The sequence below is a fragment of the Bos grunniens genome, chromosome 22 (assembly GCF_055505025.1).
Source record: "Bos grunniens cultivar Pamir isolate PY7600 chromosome 22, Bosgru_T2T1.0, whole genome shotgun sequence".
In the NCBI taxonomy this organism is placed as follows: Eukaryota; Metazoa; Chordata; class Mammalia; order Artiodactyla; family Bovidae; genus Bos; species Bos grunniens.
Window position 1 is genome coordinate 25,230,577 of NC_141186.1, and position 19,717 is coordinate 25,250,293.

Here is a 19,717-nt window from a genome sequence, read left to right on the forward strand (position 1 = left end):
CATTAATTAATCAGTGTCCAGGACAGATATCTAACAAATATAGCATTTAGTTCCAGGAATAACATAAGAAACTTGCAAAGATTTCAGCTTAGCATACTGCCTAGTCTTTGACAGGGATGGGGAGCAAAACAATTTATTACATCAAGACTTATTTTCTCTCTCATTGAGCTCCAACTTACTACTTTTATTTAGAGTCATCACATTTACTTCTCTTCTGAATTTACCTTGGACAAGATATTTATCTCCCAAGATATGCCTTACTAGACTAAAAACTATGTTTTGAAAAATAGGAAAGCAATCTGACATTTCTGATATGTTTTCAAAAACTACTATATTCCAAAAATTTTACTTTATTATATTTCTTTCAGGAATATGTTATTTACCCACAAAAATCTGGAGTTCACTTTAGCATATTATTTTAGTCAAACTTATACAAGAAAAATACTTATTTTCCTGAGGAAACTAAGAAAAAACAAATCTCCCTGACAGTTGGCTGTTTAATTCAGTCCAGAAAGCAAGCTACATGTTTCAGGCATCATTCATTCTCTCTGTCGAGGACTATACCAAGAACTATGAAGTACAAAACTATTAAAAATAATGAGAGAAACAACTTTGCCTTTCTGTAAAAGTTATGTTACTGTGTCAAGACATTAGAGAAATAGCTACTATTTATAATTTCATAAAGAAAATGAATTTTAGTATGGAAAATTAGAAACATATAGTCAACAAATGTTAAGACAACAAAACAATACAGGATTTGATATTTTTTGTTGTTAATTCTTTCAATAACTTGTTTTAAAAGGCCCACCAGATTTCCTAGACCTGTAATTGCACTTGTATATATAAACAATAATTCCATAGAACTCAGAACATTGATGTTCAAGAAATACAGATGAAGATCTTGGCACACAATCTTTGGTCAATGGACCAAGTTAAACTTAATTTTATGGTAGTGAGATAAAGAAATATAAATATTTTAAAAAGATATAAAGAACACCCATGATTTTCAGATTTTTATTTTTTCAAAATATGTCTTAAATGACAATAATAATAAATTCATTCATATAAAGTAACCTACTCCTATGCCAAATAAGATATTTTGAAATCAAACACATAAAGCAAACTAGTATTCATACTCAACTTCATTTCATGAGTGAATATTTCATCACAAAATGCCAAAAACATAATTATCTCCCAAACATTTCATAGATTCAGTTCAGTTCAGTTCAATCGCTCAGTCTTGTCTGACTCTTTGCAACCCTATGGACTGCACCACGCCAGGCTTCCCTGTCCATCACCAACTCACAGAGCTTACTCAAATTCATGTCCTTTGAGTTGGTGATGCCATCCAACCATCTCATCCTCTGTCATTCCCTCCTCCTCCCACCTTCAATCTTTGCCAGCATCAGGGTCATTTCCAATGAGTCAGTTCTTCACATCAGGTGGCCAAAGTACTAAAGTTTCAGCTTTAGCATCAGTCCTTCCAATGAATATTCAAGACTGATTTCCTTTAGGATGGACTGGTTGGATGTCCTTGCAGTCCAAGGGACTCTCAAGAGTCTTCTCTGACATCACAGTTCAAAAGCATCAATTCTTCGGTGCTCAACTTTCTTTATAGTCCAACTCTCACATCCATACATGATTACTGGAAAAACCATAGCTTTGACTAGATGGACGTTTGTTGGCAAAGCAATGTCTCTTCTTTTTAATATGCTGCTAGGTTGGTCATAGCTTTTCTTCCAAGGAACAAGCAAGGATCTTTTAATTTCATGGCTGCATTCACCATCTGCAGTGATTTTGGAGCCTCAAAAATTAAAGTCTCTCACTGTTTCTATTGTTTCTCTATCTATTTGCCATTAAATTTTCACTACACTGTCTGAATTTTTCTTTTTTCACTGAACAGTGAAAACTATATCATAGTTTTGAGTGAAAACTATATCGTAGTTTTAACAAAGTTGAGCCAGAACTTCTCTCTTTTTTAAAAAAATTTTTTAAAACTTATTGTCCTTTAGTTTAAAAATTGAAGTATATTTGATTTACAATGTAGTGTTAATTTCTGCTGTTAAGTGACTCAGTTATACATATACTGATATATACATTCTTTCTTGAAATACTGTTTCTATAATCATTTATCATAGGGTATTGACCATAGTGTTCTGTGCTTTTCAGTAGGACCTTGTTGTTTATCCATTCTATATATAAAGCCTTACTTCTAGTAACCCCAAACTTTCATTCCATCTCTCCACCAGCCCCCTCTCCCTTGGCAACCACCATTTGTTCTCCTTGTCCATGATTCTTCTTCTGTTTCATAGACAAGGTTCACTTGTATCATATTTTAGATTCAACATAAGTTGTTGTTCAGTCACTAAGTTGTGTCCGACTCTTTGTGGCTCCATGGACTGAAGCACACCAGGCTCTCTATCCTCCATGTCTTCTGCAATTTGTTTAAATCCCTATCCATTGAGTCGGTGATGATATCAAATGGTATTTTTTCTTTCACTTTCTGTCTTAACTTCACTTAGTATGATAACCTCTAGTTGCATCCAGGTTGCTGTAAATTGCATTATTTCATTATTTTTTATGGTGGTAATATTCCATTGTACCACAGCTTATTTATGCATTCACCTGTCAATGGATATTTGGGTTGTTTGCATGTCTTGACATTGTAAATAGTGCTGCTATGAACATAGGGGTACATGTATCTTTTTGTATAAAAGTTTGGTTAGGTTGTATGCCCAGGAGTAAGATTGCTGGATAATATAGTAATTCTATTTTTAGTTCTCTGAGGCACCTCCATACTGTTCTCCATAGTGGCTGTATTGATATATATTCCCACCGGCCATGTAAGATTCCCTTTTTTCCACATCAACTCCAGCACTTGTTTTTGTAGACTTTTTAATGATGGCCATTCTGATCAGTGTGAGGTGGTATGATATAATAGTTTTGATTTGCATTTCCCTAATAAAAACTGATGTTGAGCATCTTTTCATGTTCCTATTGGCCATCTGTATTTCTTCTTTGGAGAAATGTCTAGGTTTTCTGCCCATTTTTCCATTGGGTTATTTGTTGTTCATGAGTTGTATGAGTTGTTTGTATGTTCTGGAAATTAAGTCCTTGTCAGTCACATAGTTTGCAAATTTTTTTTTTCCTATTCTCTAGGTTGTCTTTTCATTTTGTTCATGGTTTCCTTTGCTATTCAAAAGGTCAAGATAGACCAGAACTTCTAAGGGTTCTTTGCTCTTTGGAAAAATATTCAATTTACCCATTATTTTTGAAAAGTCCAATTGAGAAAGCTCAACACAATTGTTTAGGCTAATGAAAATATGGGGGAGGGGAAACATGAAAAGCTTTGCAGAGTGTTGTGTGAGTTATGGTTGTTAAAACCTGTTTTGTACTAAAAATGATACCACTCTGCAGCTTGATATAGAATCATAGGGTTTTAAAGGTACTTGGAGATCATGCAATCCCAATATCTCATATTACAGATGAATAAACTGAGGATGGTGTCTCCATAAATTCATTTCAAAAGTTTTAGGGATTAGAACTGAATTATTTAAAATAATTAAAAAGGGTACTATGATGGTTAATTTTATGTGTCAATGTGACTGGGCCAGAAGGTGCCCAAATAATCTTTGTGTATTTATTTGTAAGAGTGTTTCTGCATTTGAATCTGTAGATTGAGTGAAGCAGGTAACCTTTTTCAATTTGGAAAGGTCTCATCCAATTCATTAAAAGTAGAAAAGAAATAGAAAAAAGTAGGAAAGTATGGAAATAACTTAACATGTTCATAACAGTGTATAGCAAAAAGTAGGAGAGTAGAAGTATAGACATGGTTTACCATGTTCACAACAGTGTATAACAGTACATGCAGTCAGTAAAGGGAGTCATTGGAAATCTTTCCTAAATGTCAAAGGCACATGTATATCACAAAGAATATTTTCCTTGAATGGACTGATGGAACCACAACTGGTTTCATTCTTTGGCACCATTTTGTGTTGAATAAGAGAATTATTCATTTTTCTTGAAGCTGCTTTAGATTTTGACATACATACAGATTGAATCCGTTTTCATAATCTATTGAACACTTAAATTAGTAACTTATTTTGCTGGGGCTTTAGTTCATAGTAGCAGATGACAGCAGCTCTGTTTGTTAACAAGTTGCAGTGTTGCATGCAACATACTCAACACTTGTGTACATTATGTCCTTTAACCCTCATAATAATGATATGAGAATGTTAAAAGATGTATCCAACATCACACCAAGAGTAGAGATTCAAATCAATCTAATCAAAACTTGCACTTTTTAATATTAATGCCAAATTATATTCTGAAAAATGTAGTATGGATGGATGAAAATATAAATGATATATTACATATTGAATAATACAAACATTTAGTACTCCCATGATTATGAATTAAAATCCACCTACAAATGTATGTGTTGTTGATAAGAACTGACTTAGCTTTTGGATTCATACTCAAATGACCGTGCATCTAGTTCTCTTAATCAGCAAAAATGAAAATCTCATAGTATATCTCATGCTCATTATGACTATATCTCAGTCTCTACTATGGGAACCAGGACACAAATCTTATCTCTAACCAAGGTGAGAAAACCATTAAGACCATGTGCCATCACTGGTATGTGATCAATACAAATGTGTGTTGTTCAGGCAGCTGTGACTGTGCCAAATGATATTTTCAGTTGCTTGTTTATTTTGTTCCATCAAAGCACAGTCAGATCTTAAGGTGCAGGGATAATAAGGTTCATTGATTTTACTGCATGCTTGACATACTCCAGCAAGGAGCAAGTTCTGAACTGTGTAAAGTCACTGCCCATCTGCTGTTGATCAGGTATTTTAAGCAGTTCTAAAATATTTTGGAAATGAAAATGACAAAATCCAACTTTGGGGATTGTGTGATTTGAGAGTTGCAAGGAGAGTTTATATATTTTCAATGTAATTGAGATGTTGTACCATGTTAAGAAGGCAAAAAATAGTGTGTCCATTCCTCAGCTCTGCAGGACACCGAACCTAATTGACTGATAGCTAGAATAGGCTGACAGCAGGACAAACCCCTCAAGGCTGTTTATGAGGGAAAGAGATGGCTGCTTAGAGAGGCAGAGGTGTTCTCATTAACCTTTCCTCCTCCTATACTTCTGTCTCCAGACTGTAAGATCCCAGGAATTGAGACCACTGACTTTCCCAGGTACATCCAAGAGAAGAGTCAACCCACAGGAATCTTTCTAAAGCTTGGACAGTATAAAATTATATTTATAGTTGCAAAAAACATTGGCAAAAAAAATTGACCAAAATGTCAAAAACTTTAAGTAATTCTGTCTCTGGATTTATTTATCATATAAAAATAAGGCCACACACATTGCTAACAGTTTGTAGTAATTACCTGAGAACTGTTCATGCACCCTCTTCCTTGGGATAATTCAGAATTGATTTTAAAATTAAACTTTGCTATGAGAAATTGCTTACTGGAGCCATTAGATTATTTTTGTTGGCTACTTTTTCCCTACTTTAATTTTTCTTTGCCAGAAAGCATTTTTTCTGCTATTTTTATTACCAAACCTGATACAAAAGTGAGTTGCAAATAACATCAAGTATATATTTATGCTACTGGGTGCAAATATTTCTCTCCCAAGTTGATTCAGAGATAAAAGCACATCATGCTTTACAATAGTTGACATTTTTAAAGAATCCCTAGTATAAACAAACAATTATATTTTATTTCCAAAACTAGAGTCAAATTTTAAGTTACTGAACTAAATTGCTTAGAGCATATAAAATATGGACATCTTACCTATGGAAAATGCAATTTCTTTCATATTGACCATCACTATCAAGAGATTTATATATACTCTCCATAGAAGCCACAGCAGTGACAACTTCATGCATTAATTCAGCACCTTCTGAATATATGTAATCATGTGTGAACACTAAAATTCCAAAGTGTTTAAAATTTCTTTATTTAATGTACCATATTAGATATTTACAAGATTTTAATAATATACATTTTTTATTTCCAAACAAGTATGCTTTTGAATGTCACCTTGTCACGGGGGCTTTTTTTTTTAACAGAATAATTTGCTTTTTTAAAAATGAAAGAGTTATGGTTTTATTCATCATATAAGTGGCTGAATAGCAAAACAACAAAAATTGTGATGACAACTGACAGGAAATGGATGCTAGGTTCTAAGACTGAAATGCCTCTGGAACTCAAACCTGCAAAATACAAAAATGAAACAACATATATTGAGAAAAAGTAAAATCATTTGTTAGATTAATTCTTCATGAACCAAACACATACTATTATTTCTCTTTTAATACCACATTTATTATACTTGTTTCACTTAAATTGTGTTTAATTTTAGGAAGTGTTTTTAACCCTCTGATTTAGGATATCTGTTTTAAATATAAAAAGAAAAAAGAAAAATGCCTAAAATTGGCCAAGTCTGCCTAAAGGGCAGAATAGGATTGGCCAACATGTAGTGGCTGAGTTATACTGAGTCACATCTTTGGATAGATAAGTGAGTGATTCTTCTAAATCAGAAATAATAACTTATTATTATATACTAAATCTGACTAATTGGTGTTACCTGCTTAGGATATCATGTTGAGAGGATTTGAAAGTACTAACTCAGCCCAGTATGAATGCCGTAGTTGATTAGTGATGTCTGCCATGAAAATGGCAATGGAGATGTACCTACACGTACATCACACTTGTTCTCCCTGCTCTGAGAAGCTTGCAGGTACCCATGGAAAAACTGTCCAGTTTTGTGCCAACAGGATAAAGCATATACATACCAGTGACAGTTGTGAAGTGTTTTTTTTTTTTTTTTTTTGAGTTTCAAATAAGGAAACATATAAAACTGCTTGTCATATGTAAGCATGTTGGAAATTTGAGGGATTAAAGAAAATTGACTCATCACCTCTTGCTCACAATTGAAATATGGAAAAAATAGACCTTTTTTTTTTTCAACAAATATTTAAACAAAAATTGGAAAGATTCATAGAACCCAGATTTCATGCTGGCAGCTGTCTTTATTCAAAATCCACAACAGCAATGGTGATTCAACTTACTTGACATTTTTGGAATCCTAATTTCCTCACTGCTGCTTCCATCCCCACCATCACTAACTGTTCTTATTTCAATCAAGTAGTCCTCTTCAAAGGGAACCAGAAGCTCAGCAGATGTGTTGTTTGTTTCCAAAATATGAGTTTTACTCTGTCTGTTTTGCCGGTACAGAATCTGAATAAAATGATGAATCGTGTTAAATGGACATGTAGCTTCTTGAAGGTGCAGAAACTCTTACAAAACACTAGCACTGTGAGCCTTATACATGCCGTAGTCCTTGGATGGGAATATCTGGTCTGCACTTTTTCTTTAAATATGTTTGTTAAGAAAAAATATTTCCTTTTTGGCCAATGCTTCTAAAATCAGTATAGAGTTATCTTTATTAATTAAATAGCTTGAGGCCATTATCTCTGGAGCTTGCTGTGGAAAGTTACTGATTAATTTGGACCCATTTCAAGTGTCTGGATACTATATGCATTTGTCAGCAGATGATGTTCTTTACCACTGATGGAAATGGTTTGTCTTGATATTTGATGATTGGATTGGATTTCTTTGTTGGATTTCTTTTATATTGCTGATAGATGATATCCTTCTGTAGCCTAAGTTCTAGAAATTCTACTTGAATATACTTTTTGATCTCATTGTCATCTCACATTTTTAATATCTAAATACACAATCATATTTTTTGAATACGGGTGAGTTGCTTGAAGAAAAAAATGTTGCATATTGTAAAGATTTATTTGTTATTGCTTCATGACACATTACTGACCTCACAGTATAAAATTTACCATGAAGAACTTAAAAGCAGTAATGCTAAATATTTTCAAAGCATTAGAACAAAGATTCCTATATTTCCACATGCATAAAATTTGTTTCTTATTTGGTTCTAACATTTATCATTACTTAGGCAGCTAAGTGATCTGTTTAAAGGAAAAACGGAATACTCACCTTGTAGCCTAACACTTCAGACTCATTTTCCATAGTTTTTACATGCTCCCAGTTTAGGCATAACTTAGAGTTTGTCAACTTCCAGGCAATGTTAGCTGGTGGTTGGCTTGGAGCTTTAACAAGATAATCAAAGATCCAAATGAATATTAATTAGCTCATGGTTACTGTATGACCCAACAACATAAAAAGGAAAAATAAGTCCTGGATAATTAGCATAAAAGGAGGTAAAATGTTTTCAGTGTCATTTCAAATATATTAATTCTAATCAGAGGAAGTAAATTCATTCAAATTCCAGTCATTTGGAAATGTCTTTGTGACAAACATGAATTAATAATGGTATGCCGCATTTCCAGTATTAATTTAGTAATCATTTCCGTTGAATTTGTTTACTATATGTAAATAGATGGAGGGCTCCTTTATCTAATGTTTAATTTGCCCATCAATCAATGAGCCTCTCAGACAAACTCAGGTTGCAAACTTTTTACATATATCAATACAGAGGTGTACATTCCTAGTAGTCCTTTACTTTTAATCTTGTATTAATTAGGACTCATTGACTATAAATAACGCAACCAACTCAAGTTGTTTTAAACAAAATATTAGCAATAGATTGTGAAGGATATAAGGGACTCTCTTGGAATTCATGGCAAAATGCAACAGAACCTCAGAGGAACAAAAAATGTCTGAAAGCCAAGAAGTTCCTCTCTCTACCTCTCACAGTAGTGTTTGCTGCAGGCTAATCTTGCCAGGGACCACCTCTTTTTTCTGTCAGTATATGCAGCAGAAATCAAGACTGCCTACCTCATCTGAGATTTGAAACCTCCTTTGTTGAGAGATAGTTCAAGTTAGAATCTCCAGGTAAAAGCTAATGATTGGCTTAATTTGGCCATATTCTATTTTACCCTAATCCATTGTGGCTAGACAGTGGGAAAGACATATGACACTCAACACAGATAGAGCCAGTAGGAACCATGAAGAGGGAAAGTGATTACAAACTGGGTGATCATCCCAAAAGGTGTCTACCTTGAATCCGAACTGTGGTTTTAGTTCCCTGAGATTAATGTTTTCTGGGAGAAGGAAGGTGTGACGTTCAAGAAGACATATTTAGAATGAGCCTTCTAAAGTAATGGATCTCATCCAACTGAAAGATTTTACATACAAGAAAACTAGAGTCCAGGTCGAAAGTCTGCTTCTTCAAAACCATATAGATAATGAGTGCTTAAGCCCAGTCAGTATCCTGGTTTCTTGACTTTTAATCTAGGTTTCTTTATTTTTTCTGCATGACAACATACTGCTTCTCAAAGATTTGAGTCCACGTGATTATTTTTGAGATTTAAGAAACTGAAGAGATTAAATATAATTCAGCTGGATAGCAGAGGCAAAGATAAAACTACCCAGAAAGATGTTTTTGGCATCTTACTTGAATTTGTGAGGCTAAATGAGCATAATATTTAACTCATTATAACATTGATGGAAATGATTTCTTTTGGAGTTTTAACTCAATGGCTATTTAGTGTCTTATGTGCCACTGGAAGAATTACAGGGTGTCACCCAACATTGCCTTATGATATATCTACTTGCCTTCTCTAAGCCCATGGAATGTCATACACCTAGTCACTTATACCTCAACTGGCACATAGTAGAGAGATAAACGTTTCACCCATGCTCCCATGGGGCTTAGTTCATATATTTTATTATGAATTTTTCCCACTGAATTATAGTTATTCATAGTTTCTTTAAATTTACTGAGAATGCATTACCAACCTCTAGCATAGTGGTTGGCATGTAGGCAGAGGCATATATATCATATATATATTGAATAAGTGACTGTGTAATAGATGGCTAAAGAAAAACCACTCAGGGTCCAATGTGATTTTCTCAGATCATGTAGATTATGCACTGGACTGTGAGCAGACCCATAGGTAATACAATGTGGTAAATCTATTCATTATGCTATCCTACAATTGAGGCTAATTGACATGGTCAAACCTACAGAAATCCATATGAATTTATAAAATGAACATGCCAGGTGAATAAACCATGTCCTAGTACATTTCTTGACAATATAAGCCAAATAATAATTAAAAGCCTGAGAGTTTTGCATGTAGTAAGAATTCAGTGAAGAGGAACTAAAGAGCCTCTCGAGAAGGTGAAAGAGGAGAGTGAAAAGTTGGCTTAAAGCTCAGCATTCAGAAAACAAAGATCATGGCATCCGGCCCATCACTTCACAACAAATAGATGGAGAAACAGTGAAAACAGTGGCAGACTTTATTTTTCTGGGCTCCAAAATGACTGCAGACGGTGACTGCAGCCATGAAATAAAAAGACGCTTACTCCTTGAAAGAAAAGTTATGACCAACCTAAATAGCATATTAAAAAGCAGAGACATTACTTTGCCAACAAAGGTCCATCTAGTCAAGGCTATGGTTTTTCCAGTAGTCATGTTCGGATGTGATTGTTGGACTATAAAGAAAGCTGAGCACCAAAGAATTAATGCTTTTGAACTGTGGTGTTGGAGAAGACTCTTGAGAGTCTCTTGGACTGCAAGGAGATCCAACCAGTCCATCCTAAAGGAAACCAGTCCTGAATGTTCATTGGAAGGACTGATGTTGAAGCTGAAACCAATACTTTGGCCACCTGATGTGAAGAGCTGACTCATTTGAAAAGACCCTGATGCTGTGAAAGATTGAGGGCCGGAGGAGAAGGGGACGACAGAGGATGAGATGGTTGGATGGCATCACCAACTCAATGGACATGAGTTTGAGTAAGCTCTGGGAATTGGCAATGGACAGGGAAGCCTGGCATGCTGCAGTCCTTGGAGTCGTAAAGAGTCAGACACAACTGAGCAACTGAACTGAACTGAACTGATGACAGTGACTATAGTTTTTAACTGTTTTCCCTCATCTTAATTCAAAGTGCCCTTTCTAGTCTTTCTCAATTATGAAAGAGAGAATATAAAAATACTAACGCATATATATGGAATTTAGAAAGATGGTAACAATAACCCGGTGTACGAGACAGCAAAAGAGACACTGATGTATAGAACAGTCTTATGGACTCTGTGGGAGAAGGAGAGGGTGGGAAGATTTGGGAGAATGGCATTGAAACATGTAAAATATCATGTAAGAAACGAGGTGCCAGTCCAGGTTCGATGCACGATACTGGATGCTTGGGGCTAGTGCACTGGGACGACCCAGAGGGATGGTATGGGGAGGGAGGAGGGAGGAGAGTTCAGGATGGGGAACACGTGTATACCTGTGGCGGATTCATTTTGATATTTGGCAAAACTAATACAACTATGTAAAGTTTAAAAATAAAATAAAATTAGAAAAAAAATTCTCACAAGATACCACAATTTTAATATCTAGTATACTCTTTGGCACATTTCTTTTATCTCTGGTCTTTAAAACAAAGTACTAACCTTAACAACTTCATATAATCAATACAACAAAAATAAAAATTCATGTCTTTGATATCACTGGCAGTAACAGATTCTGAAGGTATTATCTACTGCTATGCCTTTTCTATTTGTTTGCATGTTTAGATAAAAAGTACTCCTTTTATACTATGAATCCATTGATGATGCTTCAGATTGAGAGAAAGAAGAAATGGCATCTATTAAGTATATAGTAGTGATTGTGTCTCTGAGATTGGGATATTTGCATTTGTTTCCTCATCTACCATAACAGAAGTAAGGCATTCCATGGACATAAAATGAGAAACATTATATCAGGAATGAATTCATGGAATGAATGGCTAATTGTGTGGGTTATTGGGAATGCTTTACCCTTCATGCTATCTGGAAGGTGTAAAGAATTGGATTTTGAAGTCAGAGAAACCTGAATCTGTATACAGTCTCTTCCGAGAGGCCTGGTTTTCCAATTTTGGAATGAGACTAATATATCCTAGTTTATAAGACTTTTAGCTTCCATGAAATAAAATGAGAAATGTTCCTCGCTTGGTTAGTGGTACATAATAAATTGCTCAGTAATTGTTAACTCTCTTTCCTATTAGTATCCATCCTTCACTGTGGTATTATGACATAGTCAGTTTTTCAATGGTGTTCAATGTGGATTGTTTCTAATAACACAATTCCAAAGTTTGCAAATGATTCATTTCTTAAATATAATTAGGGGTATTTTCAAGATTTCCCCTTCATAATTTTCTTCTTCCTTCAGTTTTTTATGTACTTTTTGAAAGGCAGAAAAAATTGGAAAGTCTCGGTAATTATCTGGAAAGTTCTCATAGTCCAGAGCTTTTCTTATTTTGTCCATGGGTGTGACTTCAATGTCTATGCCTTTTGTCTAGTATTGAGTTGGGAAAAAAAGTTTGTTATTTCTAAAAGGTACTTCAGAAGGCCTTTAACAATTCTGGTTTCATGAGTTTGTTGTATTTACCTAAACTGGATTGTAGATATCTATGACAAAGTTGAAATTTCTATCGCCTTGAAAAACCAAAATACTGTCACATGGATAATATAATACACATGCCATGTATGTTTATACCTAGTGGGTCACTGGTAAACTCAACAGCAAGCACTTTTCCAATCTTTTGAAAGAATTTTGCAGGCAATTTCCAAAGACTAAATTATTTTCTATTAATCAAATGACAGAGCAACATTAAACTAGCCCTCTGCAGCTCTAATGGCTTCCCTGTGATCAATTTTTCTGTAGATGGCATTTATATTCAACTGTAGTTCACACTGTGAACTCAATTCAAAAACAACTTCTTATGTTACACTTCTAAGTAACAGCATGGGGTTGACATTTGGGAGAGAGAGAAAGAACATAAGTGCAAGATGAAATAAAAGTTTAATGCTTCCTTTATGTCTAAATATGGATTGATTGCATTATTTACAACAAGAAAAAATTCAGTACAGAGTGCTAGTCAGTCAACATCAGGGGCCAAATTGAAGCAAAATTTGCAAACACTTTCTGTTACTGGGTCTGAATACTTCTGTCTATATAAGCAGTGCTTTTCCTCTCCCCTTTCCTCTTGAAATTGGTGTAAATATTTTTCTCCCTTTAGTTGTAAATCTAAATTTCTTTTAGTGATGTCTGTGTGAATCACAATATGCTTGCAGTGGTCCTCAGTTGTCTTTTGGAAAGACATCATTTCAGTAATCTACAATACTTAATATCAAACCACTGATATTTATTTTAAAAATCCCATATTTAAATAAAAATTTACTTTTATTTAAAAGTCTGTCATCATCACCAGCAACAATAATAACAAAGACTTCAGAAACTTTGCATATACTGTTCCTTCTATTTGGAGGTCTCTTTGTCCACTAGGTCTCTTTATTTTTTTAATGTTATGTATATCTCAGCCTCTTAATTTCTTCATAGTAGCTTTTCATAATTTATGATTATTTTATTTCACTTTTTCTTATTTTAATTTCCCTCCCCACTAAAGAGAAATTGCCTGAAGGCATATATCCTTTCTGTTTTAATCTCCTTTACTTACCTAACCCTGTTCATGGCTCATGGGAGGCACTACTTTCTTGAGTGAAAAACGGCTTTATCGTATTTCCAAAAATAAAAATAAAAAGGCTCAGTTTTCTGTTTATCCAATCAGAATAGGGAAAGATTTTGTTGGATGTGAGCTCTGCTTTCTCACAATTTAGAGTGGATGACCAAATATAAGATGGAAAACCTAAGCAGTGGCAGTGTGAATGTGTGATGCATGTAGATTACTACTTTTCAGAATTAATTTTGGTGTCATCTAAAGGGCATGGAAAATCAAGCTTAGACCCAGGGGTGGCATTTAAAATCAGAGCTGTCCTTGGTGTTTCATGAAAGCCATTTCTCATATTTTCTTTGCATGTTCTTCCATGACTCTTGAAGAAAATTTCTGCAACAAATTTATGAAAAGAAGGAAACTAGAAAGTAGATGAATTTTCCTACTTTAAGAAATGCAAAGGAAGTGAAATCACCTCTCAAGAAGAAATATAATAATATATGTTACCACATATTGAGCTCTCACTGTATGGCTGCCTCTGGGTCACCTCGCTGTACATTATATCCTTTAATGCTTAAAGAAAACTCTAGAAGAAAGTACAATCATCTCTGTTTTTCAGTTGAGAAAAGAGGTTCTGAGTCATTAAATAAATAGACTTCTCATACAGTTCATGGCTGAGCTGAGACTCACATTCAGTTATTTCACTCTGAAGTCTTTTTCTAGTTCTTTCCAAAAGTATCTCACAATAGGCCAAAGTTATGCAATCACTCAGAAAAAAAAATGCAAACATATTAAAGAGGAAATTTATAGATCAGTAGAAAAGATATTTATTTGTCTGTTTATAGGCATGATGGGGTCACTACAAACTAAGAGAGTGCATAAAATCAGATAATCAAATTTTAAATGTTAGAAGATCAGTAAGTCTGATGCTGCTAGATGAGGAATGGGAATGGAAAGTAATTTGTGGACAGACTGTGAAAGATCTCATACACCTTTCTCTAGTCTTTGTTTTCTGAAATAGAGGAGACAATGAAATTTTGAAATTAAAAGAGGATGTGATTCTGTTTCAGGAGGAAAAAATCTCAAGGCAGTTTGAGGTTTGGACTGAAGATTTGAGAGTCTGGAGAGAGGGAGACACTATTTAAATGGTTAGAGATGAACACTGCACATTAGCACAATGTTCATGGGATCCAGAGATTCAGAGTCTATATTCATTGTATGCCAGTCCAACAAATGCCACAACAGAATTTTCTAAGCATACTTTTTTTTTTTTTTTTTGGCTCTAGGAATTAAAATAACATACTTCTTGATGTGCTTTAATAATTAAGATAAGTATACTGAATATTAATACTAGGCTTAGGACTTAAATGTGCTCAGTGTTTTGTAACTGTGATTGGCAGAATAAGGGCCTCCCAAACATGTCCAGGTTCTGATTCCTCAAACCTGTAGATATCTTACTTTACATGGAAAAGGGGATGTTGCATGTATAATTATGTTGAGGATGTTGACATGGAGCAATAACCCTGGATTCTCTGGGTGGGTTCAGTGTGATGAAAATGATGCTTCTGAAGGAAAGCTCCAGGGTCAGAGGAAATGTGAAAGGCAGAAGTAGAAGGTCTGAGTCAGGGAGACTTGAAGATATCATGCTGTTGGCATTGAAGATAGAGGAAAGGACCACAAGGCAAGTGGTATGTGTTGTCTCCAAAAGCCAGAAAATTCAAGGAAACAAGTGCTGTTTTAGGGCTTCCAAAAGGAGCTCAGAAGTTTACCCAAAGCTTGTTTTCCAACCAGTGAAACTCATTTTTGATTCAACCTTTAGAAGTACATAATAACAAATTTATATTGTTTTAAAACACTAGGTTGTGGTAACTTGAATAGCAACAATAGAAGACTAAAGTAGTTTCTGTTAGATTTTCCAATGACAGTGATAAAGAATGTTGAAAGAATAAAATTAGAGATTTGATTGGTATTCAAATACAAAATGGAGTCTTGTAGAACCTTATTCTCAAGTCCTTGTTGGATATTTTGATAAAAGAGTTAATGCAAACAGGCTGGTGTAAGCAAACTTTAAGAAATATTGAAAGAAGATGCTCATGAAAGAAATTAGGAATTACAAGAGGTTTTATTCATTTTTTTTTTAATGAAAAAGAAGAGGGATGCTAAACTTCACTTTATACTTTCTGACTCTCATCTCACCAGATATATTCTAGCACTGTAGCACTTGGATAAAAGTACTCCTTGTTGATGAAATTGTTTTCAAAGGATATGTCTCACACTCTTTGATGAGGCTGATCTCATGTGAACACTCAGGCAAACCACCAATAAAGTTCTTGGCATTTAATCAAAATTTCAGTCAAGCCCATTTGTAGGACCAAGTGGGTCAACTAAACACACCTCTTGCTACTGTGTCTAAAGCAAGTATTCTGCTTAAACACATAAGTAGGTTAGCATTAACTATCATATGCTTGATTTAGGATGCATGAACCATCAAATTATTAAATTCAAGGTAAAGAAAAAACTTTTATTTATTTTTTTTCTAATTTTATTTTATTTTTAAACTTAACATAATTGTATTAGTTTTGCCAAATATCAAAATGAATCCGCCACAGGTATACATGTGTTCCCCATCCTGAACCCTCCTCCCTCCTCCCTCCCCATACCATCCCTCTGGGTCGTCCCAGTGCACTAGCCCCAAGCATCCAGTATCGTGCATCGAACCTGGACTGGCAACTCGTTTCTTACATGATATTTTACATGTTTCAATGCCATTCTCCCAAATCTTCCCACCCTCTCCCTCTCCCACAGAGTCTATAAGACTGTTCTATACATCAGTGTCTCTTTTGCTGTCTCGTACACCGGGTTATTGTTACCATCTTTCTAAATTCTATATATATGCATTAGTATACTGTATTTATGTTTTTCCTTCTGGCTTACTTCACTCTGTATAATAGGCTCCAGTTTCATCCACCTCATTAGAACTGATTCAAATGTATTCTTTTTAATGGCTGAGTAATACTCCATTGTGTATATGTACCACAGCTTTCTTATCCATTCATCTGCTGATGGACATCTAGGTTGCTGGTCAACCACTTGTAAAAGAATGAAACTAGACCACTTTCTAACACCATACACAAAAATAAACTCAAAGTGGATTAAAGATCTAAACGTAAGACCAGAAACTATAAAACTCCTAGAGGAGAACATAGGCAAAGCACTCTCCGACATACATCACAGCAGGATCCTCTATGACCCACCTCCCAGAATATTGGAAATAAAAGCAAAAATAAACAAATGGGACCTAATTAACCTTAAAAGCTTCTGCACATCAAAGGAAACTATTAGCAAGGTGAAAAGACAGCCTTCAGAATGGGAGAAAATAATAGCAAATGAAACAACCGACAAACAACTAATCTCAAAAATATACAAGCAACTCCTACAGCTCAACTCCAGAAAAATAAACGACCCAATCAAAAAATGGGCCAAACAACTAAATAGACATTTCTCCAAAGAAGACATACAGATGGCTAACAAACACATGAAAAGATGCTCAACATCACTCATTATCAGAGAAATGCAAATCAAAACCACTATGAGGTACCATTTCACACCAGTCAGAATGGCTGCCATCCAAAAGTCTACAAATAATAAATGCTGGAGAGGGTGTGGAGAAAAGGGAACCCTCTTACACTGTTGGTGGGAATGCAAACTAGTACAGCCACTATGGAGAACAGTGTGGAGATTCCTTAAAAAACTGGAAATAGAACTGCCTTATGATCCAGCAATCCCACTGCTGGGCATACACACTGAGGAAACCAGAAGGGAAAGAGACACGTGTACCCCAATGTTCATCGCAGCACTGTTTATAATAGCCAGCACGAAACTTTTATTTTTAAGGTGATATATGTGTGTAATCTGTATGCAGGTCAGGAGGTAACAGTTAAAACTGGACATGGAACAACAGACTGGTTCCAAATAGGGAAAAGAGTACATCAAGGCTGAATATTGTCACCCTGCTTATTTAACTTATATGCAGAGTACATCATGAGAAATGCTGGGCTGGGTGAAGCACAAGCTTGAATCAAGATTGCTGGGAGAAATATCAATAAACCTCACATATGCAAATGATACCACACGTATGGAAGAAAGCGAAGAAGAACCAAACAGCCTCTTGATGAAAGTGAAAGAGGAGAGTGAAAATGTTGGCTTAAAGCTCAAAACTCAGAAAAATAAGATCATGGTATCTGATCCCATCACTTCATGGCAAATAAATGGGGAAACTGTGACAGACTTTATTTTGGGGGGAACTCCAAAATCACTGCAGATGGTGACTGCAGCCATGAAATTAAAAGACGCTTACTCCTTGGAAGAAATTTATGACCAACCTAGACAGCATATTAAAAAGCAGAGACATGACTTTGCCAACAAAGGTCCATCTAGTCAAGGCTATGGTCTTTCCAGTAGTCATGTATGGTTGTGAGAATTGGACTATAAAGAGAGCTGAATGCCGAAGAACTGATGCTTTTGAACTGTGGTGTTGGAGAAGACTCTTGAGGGTCCCTTGAACAGCAAGGAGATCCAACCAGTCCATCCTAAAGGAGATCAGTCCTGAATATTCATTGGAAGGACTGATGCTGAAGCTGAAACTCCAATACTTTGGCCACTTGATGCGAAGAACTGACTCACTTGAAAAGCCCCTGATGCTGGGAAAAGATGTAGGGCAGGAGGAGAAGGGGACGACAGAGGGTGAGATGGTTGGATGGCATCACCGACTCAATGGACATGAATTTGGGTAAACTCTGGGAGTTGGTAATGGACAGGGAAGCCTGGGGTGCCGTGGTTCATGGGGTTGCAAAGAGTGGGACATGACTGAGTGACTGAACTGACTAATATGTGTGTGTGTGTGTGTGTGTGTGTGTATTTATATAGGTGGCTCTCTGTGTATCTCTGGGTTCAACATTAGCAGATTCAAACAATTTAAGATTGAAAATATTTGAAAAAATTCAGGAAGTTTTAAAAAACAAAATTTTAATTTGCTGTATGCTATTAATAATAATTTACATAGCATTTACATTGTATTAATATTTGCAACTATCTATGTAACATTTCGGAGAAGGCAATGGCACCCCACTCCAGAACTCTTGCCTGGAAAATCCCATGGATGGAGGAGCCTGGAAGGCTGCAGTCCGTGGGGTCTCTGAGGGTCGGACATGACTGAACGACTTCACTTTCACTTTTCACTTTCATGCATTGGAGAAGGAAATGGCAACCCACTCCAGTGTTCTTGCCTGGAGAATCCCAGGGACGGGGTAGCCTGGTCGGCTGCTGTCTATGGGGTCGCACAGAGTCGGACACGACTGAAGTGACTTAGCACCAGCATGTAACAATTACATTGTTTTATGTATATATAAGTAATCTAGAGGTGATTTAAATATACAGAGGCTGTGTTAATATGTGGATAATATGCAAATTCTATGATATTTTATGCAAGGCACGTAAGCATCTGTAGATGCTCCTGGAACCAATCCCCATTGGATACTAAAGGACAATTGTATATGTATGTGTATATAGATGTATGTACATGATCTTAAATGTATACTATGTGTATATCTAGATCTTTTTGCTAATTAGTTTATTGTTTGAGTCTCAGCCCACCTTAAACTGGCCAATGGAATTAAAGTAATACAAGATGGTTGGCTTGAGTATTGTGTCACCAACTACACTAGAAAGCCTGTTAGTTTGTCACAGATCTGTCAGGTAAGAGAGGTTTATTTGATACTACATTTCCACATTTCTAATTACCCTTGATTCTGCCTGAGATAGAAGCTGAATTATACACAAGAGTTTTGTGAGTTTGGCATCTCTCAATCAGCTATAAAGAAATGTCTGGGCAAACCTCTGATTGATTGGAGATTTCCATCAGATTTTCAGATTAACTGAAAGAGACTAGACTCCATAAGGGCCATAGAAGCAAATAGTTCATACAGGTATACAGCAATGACTTCACCAACCCAGTCAATATAGAGTAAATCAGGAAGACAAATTGAACCACATCTTTAGCTAGTCAGTTCTAGAAAATTACATATGACTTAGTCTACATCAAAGTAGAGGATTGAAGGAGAACTGGTTTAAGAGTTGTTGATCCACACAAACTCTTCCATTAAAATGGACTGATAGTGGAGGGTTTTGTTCGTCTCTTTGTTTCTGCTTAGCAGTTTCACAGCAC

At 35.5% G+C, this 19,717-nt stretch overlaps 1 protein-coding gene across 1 annotated transcript in view; it reads right to left on the minus strand.

Annotated features, from left to right (window-relative positions):
* Positions 1 to 5,959: 5,959 nt before the first annotated feature.
* The window catches only part of CNTN6 (contactin 6), a 260,095-nt gene continuing 246,337 nt past the window's right edge, over positions 5,960 to 19,717 (minus strand). Inside the window, exons 20-22 of the mRNA XM_086366672.1 lie at positions 8,035 to 8,147; positions 7,092 to 7,260; positions 5,960 to 6,233 (exon numbers count right to left, since the gene is read on the minus strand). Of these exons, the coding sequence (XP_086222798.1) occupies positions 6,127 to 6,233; positions 7,092 to 7,260; positions 8,035 to 8,147 (389 nt within the window). The 3' untranslated portion in view covers positions 5,960 to 6,126. The remainder of the gene's footprint in view (positions 6,234 to 7,091; positions 7,261 to 8,034; positions 8,148 to 19,717) is intronic.